Source organism: Balaenoptera ricei, chromosome 2, assembly GCF_028023285.1.
Source record: "Balaenoptera ricei isolate mBalRic1 chromosome 2, mBalRic1.hap2, whole genome shotgun sequence".
Taxonomy (NCBI): Eukaryota; Metazoa; Chordata; class Mammalia; order Artiodactyla; family Balaenopteridae; genus Balaenoptera; species Balaenoptera ricei.
Window position 1 is genome coordinate 109,878,405 of NC_082640.1, and position 16,019 is coordinate 109,894,423.

A 16,019-nucleotide genomic window follows, 5' to 3' on the forward strand; every position below is an offset into this window, starting at 1 on the left:
ATGTGATAAATTTTAATTTCATTGCACAAGCAACTTGAATTCTTAAGCTTATATAAATGATGACTGTGGTTTTCTTAATTATGGCAATATTTAAGCTTATTAATTTTATTGTCATCTCTCAAAGCAGAGGTTACACTTTACTTTTTTAAAGAAATTGTTGACTGGGTTTATAAGAAATTAATTTTTGAAAATTGCTTGAATTTTATTTTTTAACGTGCGATAGGAAGAATGGAATGAGTTGTGCCTATTTCCTGTTACTCCTAAGTCAGATGAGGTTTCTCTAAGAAATGTCTAACACACAGAGAAGAGAGAGAGATAAGCCCTGCAAATCTTAATTCCCAAATTCCATTAATGTTTATTGTCTTTATCAAAGTCCCCAGACATTAATTTGTTTCAATAGCATCTTAATCCTTTATTCCTTTTGGGTGCAGAGTAGTTAGACATATATTGTCTATAGATGTGACAGTGTGTTCACTTGAACTAAGAATAATGGCTAATGCAGAATGACGACTCAAGTGTGCTCATATAGTATGATGCTGCAGAAGTAACTGTGACTTTAAAGCCATACTATGTTTTTTAAAGTTAATTTGCACAAGTACATTTATATCTGTTTTGTCCAGTATAGAATTTAAAATGTTTTAAGAGGGAGTAATTAAGCTTGGAAGATTTTAATCAAAGTGATTGCTTATATACAGATGCTTGATTTTAGACTTTGAAATAGTTGATGCATCTCTGTACATTTACCTTGGATTCTTACACTTTGGATTCCTACAGGAGCCTGTGATGGTTTTGTCGTGTGTGTAAATGTTATTTATTTAGCAAAGACATTAAAGATAACTTTCTGGAAAATGACTTGCCTGAGACTCTAATGAAATTCAAAATAACCTTTTAGAATTTGACCCAAATTGTCAAGCAAATCTATCTAAATTTATATTTTAAATTACTAGAAATAACAAATCTTTAAGGAAAGAATAATATCAACATTAGAGGGTATTCTCTGAGTTTTGGAGGAAGGAATATGCAGGCAGACTCAAGCACTAAAGATACTTTTGCAGGTCAGTTGTTAGGGTGCCACATTCAAGCTTGGGGCAGAATAGAACCACACTGCACCCCATTCGGAGCGACCAGGCAGTGTGAATTTGTGTGAGGAATTTAAAGTCGTCAGAGGTTTGCTCTACCAAGGTCTCCCTAATAGCAGTACATCTGTTTTATTTTAAAGCTATTTCCTGCTTCTATATTCACTACCTAGGAATCGACCCTTTCTCAGAATTAGTAAGTATTTACTTACATAAAAACTAAAAATCTGTAGATATAAACATCATGTTTATCTGACATCAAAACATATTTTTACTATAGACTGGGTATGCATTTCAGATGTTTATGGTATTTCTAAGAGTAAATGGATATAGAAAATATTTATAAATTCTGAGATATTTGTTGTCTGGTTCAAAGAGTTTTTTTAAACTTTACTTTTAAACTTTTAAAAATGCATCAGTGTCCTTTTATATCCACGGGGGTAGGTGAAATGTCGAATTGGAAGACTAATTCAGTAAGAAGTCATAGGAAATTAACTGTACAAATTACCTGCATTAGTGGATTTTCTGAGAGATTAATCATTAATCAATAATAAAAGATATTTATTTAAAAAAGAAAACTACCCACATGTCACTCCCATTTTTTGTTAGCTGAAAGCTGCAATACAGAGTAAAGGATTATGAAGGTGCAAACCTTGGAGATGTGGTAATTGGAGAGTCGGGAAAGCTGAGTTTTAGACTTGATTTAATATTCCTGCTTTCATTTTTTCTTATAAAAAATAGAGATAATGTTACCAGTCTCATGGGGATATTTGATCAAATGATATACAAACATACTTAACAAAGTTAAAGTGTCTGGACATGTGCAGTAACTCCAAGAACTATTTTCACTTTGTTCTTACAAGTAAATAAATTAATAATATTAATTTGATTATTATGAGCAACAAACAATACAATTATACATAGAACTTAATAGACTGCTTGGCATTATTCTAAAATCACTAAAAATTTGGTATAGGATTTTGAAAATCATCAAGCCCAGGACATATAATAGATGTTTTGTTTTTAGAAAATCAAATTTCATATGAAGCATAAACAATTTAGTGTATTTCAGTCAAATTTCCATTCAGCACAAAGGCGGTAAGTTGTAATGGCTTCTCCATTTTTCCAAGCACAAAATGAAGATAACAGTGAAACAACAGTAATGTAAAATTCAGAATTGAATAAAACCTCAGTATGTGTGAATAATAAATATTAAACCCCAGCATGGTCATTTGAGCCTAGAACCAATAGACAATATTTGTCCGGTTGATTTAGCATGCACTGAAACAAAAAGCTGGAAACCGAAGATCATCCATGGAAGAAAAGGTGCTAGGAAGGACCAAAAGGCCATGGATGAATGTTGCAGGCCCCCTCTTCACTGCATAAAATTGCTGTAGATGGTAATGGATTTGGGGAACAGAGCTAGGGTATGTACAGAGTTCTGGATTCTAACCTCCTCAAGGTACTTATTCTTGGACCTCCAGGTACTTTACTCATCCCCAGTCTTTTTTTTTTTTTTTTTAAAGATTTTTTTCTTTGATGTGGACCATTTTTAAAGTCTTTATTGAATTTGTTACAATATTGCTTCTGTTTTATGTTTTGGTTTTTTGGCCACAGAAACGTGTGGGATCTTAGCTCACCAACCAGGAATTGAACCCGCACCCCCTGCACTGGAAGGGGGAGTCTTTAACTACTGGACCGCCAGGGAAGTTCCTCAATCCCCCGTCTTGACGAAAGAAATTTAAATACTTATATTCATTGTATGGTTTTGTATTTCAATTCTTGTGTTTGAACAAAATTCAAATGTTCAAAGTTGCCCTATAAATCTTTTACAGAAGGTATTCTGGATCTACCTGGATACATTTCCGCAATGTGCAGGGAGTATGGTTTCTCTTCCGGCAAAAGGAATCTTACTCGATAGTTGGTGTGGAAGTTTAGAAGTAGCTCTCAGAACTAATATTCCTAGAGGTTTTCACGTGGTTTTGGTTTATCACTTTAACAAAAATTTCCATCTTGTATTAAATATCCCCATAGGTTTCCTGCTCAATGAAAAGGCTTCTGAAAGCACTCGTGATTTGCCTAATCATTGCCATCATTAAAAGCTCTTAAGGCCTCTTCAACTTTTGTTTGTCTCTCCTATTGCCCCAGTGCCTCTTTTCTCTTCAAGCTAAAAGACTTCTAGGGCTTCCCTGGTGGCGCAGTGGTTGAGAATCTGCCTGCCAATGCAGGGGACACGGGTTCGAGCCCTGGTCTGGGAGGATCCCACATGCCGCGGAGCAGCTGGGCCCGTGAGCCACAATTACTGAGCCCGCGCGTCTGGAGCCTGTGCTCCGCAACGGGAGAGGCTGCGATAGTGAGAGGCCTGCGCACCGCGATGAAGAGTGGCCCCCGCTCTCCGCAACTGGAGAAAGCCCTCGCACAGAAACGAAGACCCAACACAGTCATAAATAAATAAATAAAATAAATAAAATTTTAAAAGTACTAAAAAAAAAAAAAAAAAAAAAGGATCTTTGGGAAAAGATTAAAAATAAACATTTCAATAAAAAAAAAAAGACTTCTCTAAAAAGCTGGAAGGTGGCAAAGTTGAAGGTGTGCTATTGAGAACGAAAGACAGAAATGGCGAGGCGATCTGGCACATTGGATAACTGCTTGAGAAAAGGTTAATTACTTACACAGGGGTCGATAGAGGAAGAGGGTCTCTGGGAGATGTGTATGCGGAATGCGTGGGCAGAAGGCCCCAGCATCTGAGTTGAGCTCTGGGGAGTCCTGGCCAGGCGACCTCCACCTGCTGGAGGAGGGACGGGGCGGGGCTAAGATGAGGAGGGAGGTGACGCACCAGCGACCCAGATCTCCCCGCTTCGCGCCCGACCCCCACCGAGGCCCAGACCGCAGCAGGCTCCTCCGGCTGCCGCTCGGTGAGTGCTGCGCTGAGGCCGGCTCGACCTCCTGACGCCCACCCAGACCAACGGGCTCTTCACGATCGGGAGTGGGGGAGGGCGTCGTGCTGAAATCCTTGAGCTGGAGGCTGGGGGCAGACAAAGGATGGGTGCGGGAATCGGAGGTTCGGCTCTAAATGAGAGGGAAAGAGTACCGAGGAAGGAGAAAAAATCAGAACGCTGTTGGCTGGGGGTGTAAAGTGAAACAAAGACATCCCGCATTCAGAGCGGAGGAGGGAAAGATGGAGATGGCCGGAGAGGCTGGTGTCTGCCTCTGGCCTTGTTCGTCAGATTTTGCAGGCTTTGCTGTCTCAGCTCTTTGTAGTACAGGGTTTTACATCTGAGTGGCTTTTTAGAAAGCCTTTCCTTTACAGAAGTAGATATTGGGGATTATGAATATTTCAGTTTCAGGGAAGAAGTGCATGCCGCCACCACCTTCTCCGCCCCCCCACCCCCCCACCGCGCGCTCGCATAGAAGGATGGTCAAAAGAGGGTTTGCATGGCCACTGCCTGCAGTCTCCGCCCTAAGGTTCAGCAGCTGCAGAGGGAACTTGCGTGAATATATGTTCTCTTGTTCTGCAGGCTTCTGGTTGCGTGGAAGCCAACATTCAGGACAGGTTGACTCCCCAGACTAGGTTTCTTCAGTCTCCTTCACCTGTTCTGTTTTCTCTCTCATCACCCTTCGATTCCCCAAATTCGAGCCTCCGGAACAGTAAGGCAATATTGCCAACATAATAATAGCAATCTGGGGGGCTCTGTGTCTGGCATTGTTTTCAGTCCTCTTACGTGTGCCCTCACACTTACCTCACAGTAACCCTGTAAGACGGATGCTTTTCTCATCCCTTTTTGCAGAGAAGGAAGTTGAGGCATTTGCCCAAGTTCACCCTGCTAGCATGTAGTGCAGCAAGCATCCTTCATCTTCCTTCCCAGAGTAGAGGGCAGGCCTGAGTTGTGTGTATTGATGTTCCCTTGTACCACTCCTAAGCTTTCTGTGCTTCTTTACCATTTGTGTCTTCCAACTCCTTCCCCTGAGCCTTTTCTTCACCAGCACTAGAAAAGTCAAGATGTCACTCTCCCTCTCCCTTTCTCAAAATTGAGGCAAATTTTTGTTGTTGTTTGTTTTTGTTTGTTTAAGGGAGGGAGAGAGTGGTGGGGTAGGCGTAATGCAGAGCTTCCAGGGAGCTGTAAGGACAATAAAAAAATAAGTCAGAAGTGCCATTATAGTCTAGTCTCCCCAAGAGTGTGAGGACAGAGGGAATTGGCTGCTATCTCAGACAGACTATTCTGTTTCTTTAATACCTTCTCACAGCTGATGTCCTGGCTAAGGTGGACACATAAGGCCTAAGCAAATCCTTAAGAATTTTTCATTGCAGTCCCTTCCTGGGTGGTCCTTGAATCACTCCCTGGAGTGATTACATGATTGCATCTTCACAATTGCCAGTTGTGGCCAATCGATATATGTTTGGTCTTTTTTCTGCAGGTTAAAAATGGTTGCCAGGATGGTTTCTATCATGCTGTCTGGCCTAGTGTTTTGGCTGACATTTGGATGGACTCCAACAGCTGCTTATAGCCCGAGAACCCCTGACCGGGTCTCAGAAACAGATATCCAGAGGCTGCTCCATGGTGTGATGGAGCAGCTGGGCATTGCCAGGCCACGGGTAGAGTATCCAGCTCACCAGGCCATGAACCTTGTGGGCCCACAGAGCATCGAAGGTATTTACTGTGTTCTGCCAGTTTGCAGTTTCCATTAGCAGTAAAATAATTAATGCATATTGAAGAAACTCTCCTTCCTCCTTCTGTTTTCCCTTTCTTCTTATACTACACAGTATATAGATACATACATACACATGAGAATACAAATCCTGTGAGAGCAGGGACCTTATCTAATTCACAGCTGTAGCCCTAGCATCTAGCACAAAATCTGGTACATTAATATTTAGTAAGTGAATGAAGGAGCATCTAGCGTTATCCCTAAAAAAAGATTAGAACCCAGACCCCATGTCTTCTCCCAAACTGATCTTTGGGAAATTGTGTCCCCAGCTGGCTGTCTCTGAGCCACTGCCAGCCAGTATTTGTAAAAGATCTTCAAAATATAGGACCTAAAGGATCTGATTTAATTCTTAGGGATGATGTCAGATAAACCCAAGGGAGCCAAAAGAGGTACTGGTGTTAAGAGTTTATGTCAATAACTTTAAAAAAAATTGTTTTTAATATAACAGATGTTAATTTAACTGTTTTAGGGTGGTAAGACCATTTCCCACCTGAATTCTTCTAAGTTTCTGGCAATATGATTGTAACACTTTTATTAGAAAGTGATACTTCTTTTGTTTAGTGATTTTCTTATAGAGAGAATTGGAATCTCGCTCTTATGAGGTGGTGATGAGCAGCTCTTAAGAGGAGGTGCCTTATTTCCATGCCATGCTTTGTATCCCTCTGATTCTGAATGCTGTCTTTCTCCACCGAGGTGGAGCCCTAAAGCAGTAGCATGGTTAATTTAGTCTGAACACAAAAGAGCACTTCAAGTGTTTGCCCACGGGAGTGGGTCCTAAGGAAAAACATGAATTCTTTCTCTGAGTTTTGTCAAAACACACACCCAGCAAATACTATTTCCTGTGCATTGATTTTGTATAATTTTGCCTGAGTCTATAATTTCCTAAAACAGCTATCTGCTTTGGGGGTCCTGGGAATGCCATGGATATTGTTGATATATGAGTCTCATTTCTGTCTTGTTACCCATAGTTTTAAACCATTGAGTAAAACTAACTCTGTGGAGTTGTTGTCTATTTAGGCTGACATTTGATTTCAGGAATGGATTAACACAGATGATTTGAATCAGAAGCATGCAAATCTAGCACAGGGCTTGAGGCAGAACAAATCAGACAGAGCTTCACGCCACCCCTTCTGAGGTGAATCTAAATCCTTTCCAGCATCTGCTGCCAACTCTGGCTTCAAGTACACCTACCCATTTCAGACCAGCTCTTTCAAGATAGTAAATATCTGCCCTTTTAACCAGTAAAAGTGCTTGATTAGTCACCCAGCTGTTGTCGTGGAGACGGCTTTCCAGGTTTCCATTAATACTGGAGGCCTGATCATCTGTGTGGAAAAGAAACAGCAACTCCCTGGGCATCAACAGCCTATGTGTATCCACAGCCTCCTTTCCTTCACTCAGTAGCCAGCTATTCAGTACCCACTCTGTGCCGGCCACCGTGCAGGAGACTGAGGCAGCTCTGCCCTAAAAGATTCTCAGTCTGGGGGGTGGGAGCCAGGAGAGGTTATTACAGTGCATCATGGCCAGTGTTTTGATAGATGGACAGGCAAGCTGCTGCCATGGAAGTAAAGAACAGAGTAATTTATTCTGCTTGGGAGTGGATGGGGGTGTCTGTAAGGAAATGCTGTTTTGAAGAAGCAACATTTGACCTGGGTCTTGAAGTTTGAATAGGAATTCATCAGGGAATGTCAAGTGAAAAGGCATTGGAGGTGTGAAAGAGCATGGATTAGAACAATTCAGAATTAAAAACTCTGCTTTCATTATTACCCTTGGGGTAATGTGACGTCATAGCCATGCTGGGTCTCCTCTAACAGTGTCTGTGGAAGGGATGAATATCGGCTTGTGTTTTGGTTTCCTATGACCACACGTTTAGCAGCTTAACACAATACCCATTGATCAGCTCACAGTGTCCTTTGGTCAGGAGTCAGGCATGGGTTAGCTGGGGCCTCTGCTCAGTCTCATCAGGCTGAAATCACAGTGCTGACAGGAGATGCAGTCTTGGCTGGAGCTTGGGGTCCTCTTCCAGACTCATCTAGGTTGTTGGCAGAATTCAGTTTTTTGCTGTTGTGGGATCAAGGTCCCCTTTCTCTTGCTGGCTGTCAGCAGGGTCCCTTTCAGCTCTCAGAGGCCACTCTCAGGTTGGTTGTAAGCCACTGGCCCTCTCACAACATGGCAGCTTACTTCCTCAAATCCGGAGGGAGAATATCCCTTTAGTCTGCTAATCATAATACAATATAATTATAGGAGGGACTATCTCATTACTTTTGTCATTTATCAAGGGAGTGATAGCCCACAGGTCCTACCCACACTCAAAGGCAGAGGATTATGCAGGGCGTGTACACCAGTAGGTGGGAATCTTGGGGGTCATCTTAGAATTCTGCCTATGACAGCTTGGGTGCAAGCTAAGAGGGAAACGAAATAAGAAGCCTGGGATTTTTCCCTGTCCTGGACTTTGGCATTTAATTTATTGGGTGGTCTAATATTTTCTCATGTGAGTGTAGGATTGTTTCAACTCATCCGTTTATTTGCATTGTCTCTGCTGACATTCATTCATGCTAATTCCCAGGTGTCTGATAGATACATGGGGTATCTTCCATATCCCTTCAACATTTATTTTAGTATTTTGTTATGAAGGACCAAGTTAGAAAGTTTTTCTTTCGAATTTTTATAGAAACAATATGATATATATATATATATACATACATATATTCTGGTGTGAATTTTAATGCACATTTAACATAAACTGTTCCCAAAGATATCTGGATTTAACCGGCAGCTCCATCATTTATCAGTAACGTGACCTTGAGTGAATTACTTCTTGAAGCTTCCATTTAGCTTGGGGGTAGGATTTAAATTTATTCACCTGCAAGCAGGTAATATTCCAGTTCAGAGAAACAAAAATAAAGTTTTAGCATACTCCAACTATTCTACCATGAAATCATTTCTAAAGGAATCATCATTGTCATTTTAGGTGACAATTACTGGACTCTTCAATTCTTTGCATGCAGGGCTGTTCATTGTCTAATAAGTGGCACATGGAAGACAATTTCCTCTTATTGTGTCTACTCTGATTAATTAATTGTATAATCCTTAGATTAATCTCACTATTGAAGATGTATATAAGCTCTCAAACATAACATTATAAACTCTCCTTTTAAAATAGGATGTGGTATCAGTGTAAATTACTATTAGGACACTGGGGTCATATATCCCACTAAAAAAATATTTCCTCCTTTGATCCCATATCCCTTCGAGTTACTCTACCAATTTTCTTCCACAGCAACCTTTCCACACATGCTAATGTACTTCACCTCCTGTTCTCTCCTAGTCCATTGTAGTCCACTGTTCTCATCACTCATTTGTCAAGTCAACATGCATTTTTTGAATGCCAGGCACTGTTTTAGGTACTGAAGAAATGAACATGAACCTGAAAGATTGGCAGGACAGGGGAGATAGAGTCATTACATAAAGAAATAAGTAAAATGTGTAATAAGTCAAATGGTCATAAGTGCTATAAAAATATAAAGCAGAAGAGGGGGATGGAGGAAACAAAATAGGGGCAGGGGACTCCTCACTGGGAAGACAGGCAAAAATAAGAGTTGAGAGAGTCAGCTGTGTGATCCGTGACCTTCCAGATGGAGAGGGCTGCAAATGCGAAAGCCATAAGGTTAGAGCAAGGAGGCTAGTGTGGCTGTAGCCCAGGACTCAGGAGCGCAGGAAGACATGAGACTGGGGTAAGGGCAGGAAGGGGAGGTGGGAGGTGGTGTGTGGGGACAGATCGTGTCATAGGGTTTTACAGTCCTACAGCGACTTTGGCTTTTTCTTTGAGCGTGTATCTGAGGCCATTGGAGACTTTGGACAGTGATGTGATCAGCCTTCCTTTGAAAAGGACCACTCCAACTGCTGTCTTGAAAATACTCTGTAGGGAGGGAGGACTGCAATGGGGGAGATGAGTTAGGAGACTAAGGTAATAATCCAGGTGAGGGGTGTACTAGCATGGCAGCTAGAGAAGTGGCGAGGCATGGTCGGAGGATGGGTATATTTGAAGTTGGAGCCAATAGGATTTGCCGGTGGGTTGGAGATAGGAACTGAAAAACAGTGAGGAGCCAGGGATGATGCCAGGATATTGGCATGATATCCTGGAAAGGAACTTTCTTTGTTTTTTTTGTTTCTTATTTTTGGCTGCGTTGGGTCTTCGTTGCTGTGCGCGGGCTTTCTCTAGTTGCGGCGAGCGGGGGCTACTCTTCGTTGCGGTGTGCAGGCTTCTCATTGCGGTGGCTTCTCTTGTTGCAGAGCACGGGCTCAAGGCGCACGGGCTTCAGTAGTTGTGGTGTGTGGGCTCAGTAGTTGTGGCACACGGGCTCAGTAGTTGTGGCTCGCGGGCTCTAGAGAACAGGCTCAGTAGTTGCGGCACACGGGCTTAGTTGCTCTGCAGCATGTGGGATCTTCCTGGACCAGGGCTCGAACCTGTGTCCCCTGCATTGGCAGGCAGATTCTTAACCACTGCGCCACCAGGGAAGCCCTGCATGTGTTAATGTTGAGATGCCTTTTAGGCTGTGCTTGTGAAGGCCAACAACTTACTTGCCCGTTTCACCTGCACTCTGCCTTCATCCCTCCCAACCTCCCTGCAGCCCCACACCCACACCAGTGTCTTCCCTCCTCCAGGCTCTCACCTGTTCTTTCCACTCTGCGTACACCTGTCCTCCTCTGCAGGGCTCAGCTTCAAAGTCATCCGCTCAGAGAGGCCTACCCGGCTTCTCTGAGTAGCCCCCCCTTCTCTGCCACAGTGCCCTTTTGTTTTTTTAGAACTCTATAGCATTTTAAAAATTTATAATTAATGTTTGTTTCCTTGCTTATTTATTGTCTGTCTCCCCACTGGAACGGCAGTTCCATGAGGCAATATCTATTTTATTTACTGCTTTATACCCAGACACATAGTAGGCACTTGGTAAATATTTGAAGGATGAATGTATATTTGAATAAATATTTTAAAAATAAGTATATCTGGCAGCAATAAGTATATAAATTCTATTTGACTTCTGGATCTTTTGAGACTTTATTCCTTTCAGTTCAAGGAAAATATTCCATTTCTGTTCTGTGTTTTAAAAAATCTACCTAGAAGTTTTTGCCAGGAACTCAGTGATAATGTGCTTGGCAAAAGGTCTATTTACTTTGACTATGACTGATCACCAGGGTGCAAGGTTTGAACCTTCTGTACAGGGGCCTACTGAGAAACGGGAAAGGCTTTTTGCAGTTATGGAATGAAACCAGCAGGGGGCCAACTAGACTTGAGGCAATAGATAGAGGATTCCTGAAACCTGGTACCCAGCCTCCTGGTTGTTAAGTCACCGGTTGTTAAGCCAGCCTCCTGGTTGACCTGCTCTAAGTGGTCCCTGGGGAGGAAGCATTTGCCCAAAACATCCTAAGAGGTTGGAGGTTATTTTTCACTTCTCCGTAGGTACCTTAAACATGACTTGGTAAGGAGTATCTTTCAAATGTGTAAATTCTTTTTTTTCTTTTTTCGAAACTTCATAAATAAATGTATTCCTTTAATTACAATTGTAAAGATTTTTTATGATGTTATAAACATTGTGAGGATTAATCATACTTTGCCCCCAAATTAACTGATTTTACATAGCCTTGCATATAGTATAGAGAAAATAATCATGGAGTTTAAAAATTTGTATGAGAAACATCTTCTAGCATGAGAATTGCTAACCATTAAGTAATTAATGGAGAGTTGTGGTTTGTGCTCATCTTCTGTCTGGGGAAAAAGAGAGACTGTATTATTAAAGGATGGCCATCAAATGTGTAAATTCTTAACCCAAAGCAAAACAAAAATACAAAGTAAAGACAAACAGGCACCAACTTGTTTTATAGAGAAGAAAACACACTTTGATGGTAAGGAAAAGCTGGGTTGAGTCTTTTTTTTTTTTTAAATACATCTTTATTGGAGTATAATTGCTTTACAATGGTGTGTTAGTTTCTGCTGTATCACAAAGTGAATCAGCTATACATATACATATATCCCCATATCCCCTCCCTCTTGAGCCTCCCTCCCACCCTCCCTATCCCACCCCTCTAGGTGGTCACGGGTTGAGTCTTAACCATACTATTTACTAGCTGTGTGTGATCTCAGCGACTGTTCTGAAACCTGGTTTTCTCATAAAGTGGGGCTTCAGCCCGCTCTCACAAGTGGGTTCCGTTAGTAACTGAATGTAGGCCTGCCTCCTCTCACTTTGTGGATATCAGGAACACGCTTCCAGTCTTTAATGGCTTTCCCTGATATTATTTTGGATGACTCACCCAGTTAGCAGTACAGTTCAGCTGCGTTTCAGTGCACCTTGTATCTCAGCAGTGCCCACCTCCCTCCAAGCTCAAAGTGGCTCATTGGTCCCTATGACATAGCTAAATGGCTACTGCTGTTATATTATCCCCAGAAACAAATAAAGCCACCAGCTGTCCAAGGGATTGATTCAGAGAGCCATTAGCTATGGGATAGAGATGTGTGGGAATCAGAAGTGGCTCTGCCAGCTGACACTAATGTTAGCTTTTGATGAATCCAACCAGAAAATGTGCTTCAGTCTTCAGAATAGCAGCCTCAGGTAAAAGAGGGTCTCCTCAATACCACTGGTTCATTTTCCCCACCATTCTAGACCACGTGATAACCCCAGATACCAAGCCACTGGGATATTTATAAATACTGGCACTTGATGGATCCCGATTAAATTTAAACCAGTATTGCCAAACCTAAAAATACCAAAATTCCTTTTTATAACACTAAATTTTGGGCTTCATCTTTCTTATTTTAAAATAAAGAGAACCAAGATTATTTTCTTAATAAATATCAGGGGAAGAGTCTTTGTAAGATAAGGTCTATTTGAAGGGGCAGATCCTAAGGAGTCTCTACTTGGCCAACCTTTGGCCGCGTAAAGGAGCCGCAGTGCCTCCACTTGGCCACGGGGTGGCAATAGTTGCTGCCCATTGGAAGGTTGGAGGGAAGAGTGTTAACATTGAACAACCAACCTGGGCCTCTCAAAGATTCAGTCTAGCCTCTCTCTGCATTGGAGGAAGGGGAGGGGCTGACTCTTGACCCAGGTATCCTGACTAAAATCTCTTTCTAGGTTATCCTCATCCTGGGACAGCCAATGAGAGCAATGGGCTTGAAGGGTTGTCTTTGAGTGGACCAGGGCCTCCAGTTTGGCCCATGTCCTTTGGGGTTCCGTTGAGACCACCCTGAACTCAAATCCTTAAAATTTCCCTGGATGATTTCCAGTTTTTTGTCTTAGGCAATTGCACGGGATAGTGATAAGAAATTGAAAAGGAATAGGGGGAGGTCGTGTTTTTTTCTGGTGGGGGGGGGAGGATAAGGAGATGAAAATGATGACTTCGTTGTGTTTAAGGTGCCCTGGGACATCCAGGTGCAGGTGTCCAGAAGGCACTCAGATGTATCTGACACAGGAGAGCTGTCTGGGTTAAAGGAAGGGGTTTGGGAGTCATCCCCATATTAGTGGCAGCTGATGCCATAGAAATGGATGAGATTACCTGGGTGAGTATCAAGTAAGAAGAGCAGACACCTGAGAAAAGGCCCGGGCGACTCAGTGTGCAGGGCCAGGTAGAAGGATCTGTGAAGGAAACCAAGAAAGATTGGGCATTAAGGAGGACCAGAAAGGTGCAGTGTAAACAAGGAAAGAGTGTTTCAGGAAGGGGCAGTGGTCACCTTTGTCAAAATCAGCAGAGAGGTTGTGTGAAATAAGGACCATTGGGTGTAAAGTGTACACTGAGTGTAGCAACACTGAAGTTCCCGGGGGTCTCTGGGCAGAACGGGTTCTGCGGAGTAGTGGGGCCAGAAACCACAGTGCAGGAAACAGGAGAGAAGACACGATGTAAACATCTGTTCCAGAATGTCGGGTAGTGGGGAGAAGACTGAGTAACAGTTGTGGAAGGATGGGGGGCTGGTGATGTAGAGATGAGGAAGGTTTTTGTGTAGGTGGTCGTTTTAGAGATTTGAACTTGTTGAAGTGCTAATTGGCAAGACCCCATAGAGAGTTAAAGATGTGGGATGAAGAGCAGATGACTGAGGGGTGAACATTCCTGAGGAGGTGGGAGGAGATGAAACCGGGAGCTCAGATGGAGGCCTGGATTTAGGTCTTTCCTCAGCTGGGAAAAAAAGGGAAGAGGCAGGAGTATGTCGGGATGCCGTGAAGTTCATGCTTGCCCCTCACAATTGCTTCCTTGATTCAGGCAAGGAGGGCAGGTACTCTTTGCCACATTTTACAGATGTGGAAGCAGAAGGTCAGAGAAGTGACTTGTCCAGGGATGCAGCTAGTATTTGAATGTGTTTCAGAGCCTGAGCTGGACCCTGGTGTACCCTTCTTCTGTTCTGTTCTGTCCAACAGAGCATGCTGCTGCTTAGGCTAGTTGATTAATGGTGTGGTTGAGGACAGGCTTGATCTTGGACCAAACTGGGGAAATAGGTTTATCTTTAAGGATGATCCTTGTTCCTGGGCTCATTATTGATCTTTCTTTGAATTTGCTGCTCTATATAGAACGCCTGTGAATTGGCATTTATGATGAGGTGCTGCTTGCCTTCCTCACCAGACTGTAAGATCTGCAGGAGCAGACACAATGTCTGCCCTGCTTTTTGTATCTGCAGGGCCTAGACAGGGCCAGGCACATAATAGATGCTCACAAAATATCTTTTGAAAGAAACTCTCACTGTATTTGCTCTTTGGAAACAACATTGACCTCTGAGATGCCAGCAGGTGAAACTAGTGTTAGATCAGTCAAGATCATCCAGCCTGTAACTATAGTTCGAGCATTTTATTTTATTTTTATTTTTTATTTCTTTGGTCGCACCACACAGCTTGTGGGATCTTAGTTCCCCAGCCAGAGATTGAACCCCTGCCCTCTGCAGTGGACACACGGGACCGCCAGGAAGTCCCTATTTTGAGCATTTTAACCCTAATAATTCAAAATTCACTGGCTCTTCTCCCACCTGCTCACGTAGGACCTCAGCTCCTGCAAAGTGCCCTAAACCCATGTGTGATTCTGACCACAGTGCATTGGCCCCTACCATGGAGCACTTACCCATGTTTCCCTTCTTCCTCTCCTTGTCCCCTTCAGCTGTGCACCACCTCATCCTCCAGACTCCAGCCACTGAGCTGTTACAACCTCAGGGAGCCTGTCGTAAAGTGCTGGGTGGCGAGGGCAGGGGGAGACCCGTCAGTGTACCTTGTGCCCCTAAACCCTGGAGAGTTTTAGGAAAACAGAGCTTTCCATTTTATTTCTCACTGTTCCCAGCAACACCCAGCCCCCCACCTTGCTCTCCATAGATCACAGGAGAGGTTGCACAGGGAGAGAAACCTAACTAGGCATCGGGCACCGTAGGGGTTAACAATCCCTCCCCCACCCTGCCCACTAACCACAAAGGCAGGACTTATCCCTGCCCCAGGGTCTGCCGGCCAGACTCCTCCCTCCTTCCTTTCTTTTGAGCTTTTCCCCAGGAGGCATCTCAGTTCCTCATGCAAATAGCTTCTGGCGGGTGTCCTCCCAGACACAGCTGTCCTATCTGAAGCCCAGAGCAGGTTCAAGCTGGGACCTCGTCACCTGAGACTTGCCATCTGGAGACAGGGCACGGCAACAGCGGCGTTCTGAGTCACCACAGGACATGATTTCCACAGATAATGGACAAAGCAGATCACACACATATGGGAAATGGAATAGTGGTAACAAAATCTTATATAATACTTTATGGTTTGCAAAACTACTTTCCCAAACCCTGTCTCGTTTGATATAACCTTTCTAACAGTGACAAAAAAGTGTCAAGTTGCCCACAATCGCACAGCTTGAGCTTTTCGATCTAGTTGGCAAGCCAGCTGTGTTAGGTTTGACTGAATTTCTCCAACCAGCTGTCTTCCATCCCCGTAGACTTGGCTAATCCTGTGATATTTAGCTGAGAAGCTGTAATGATGCTGGGAGTCGTGGTAAACCACAGGCGGATTGGGGCAGATGGTGTTTCAGGGACGTGAAGCTTCAGAAAGCAAATTTTCCGACAAACTGCCCTCTTGCAACAAATTGGTGCAAATACCTTGGGCACCACGGTTCGTAAAGAAAGCTGTGGAAGCCAGCTGGGAGGGTTTAGCAGACCACAGCTTGGCACCACGATTAAAACTAAGTGTGACTTTTACCCGTGGTGTGCCATGGGACTGGAGTGGCAGAAGGGGCACGTGGTGTGAA

General features: G+C 43.2%; 1 protein-coding gene across 2 annotated transcripts in view; it reads left to right on the forward strand.

The window, feature by feature from the left end:
• Positions 1 to 3,887: 3,887 nt before the first annotated feature.
• The window catches only part of SCG5 (secretogranin V), a 53,482-nt gene continuing 41,350 nt past the window's right edge, over positions 3,888 to 16,019 (forward strand). For both annotated transcript variants that reach the window (XM_059913693.1, XM_059913694.1), the window contains exons 1-2: positions 3,888 to 3,991; positions 5,493 to 5,725. In XM_059913693.1, coding sequence (XP_059769676.1) covers positions 5,500 to 5,725 — 226 coding nt within the window. In that variant the 5' untranslated portion in view covers positions 3,888 to 3,991; positions 5,493 to 5,499. The remainder of the gene's footprint in view (positions 3,992 to 5,492; positions 5,726 to 16,019) is intronic.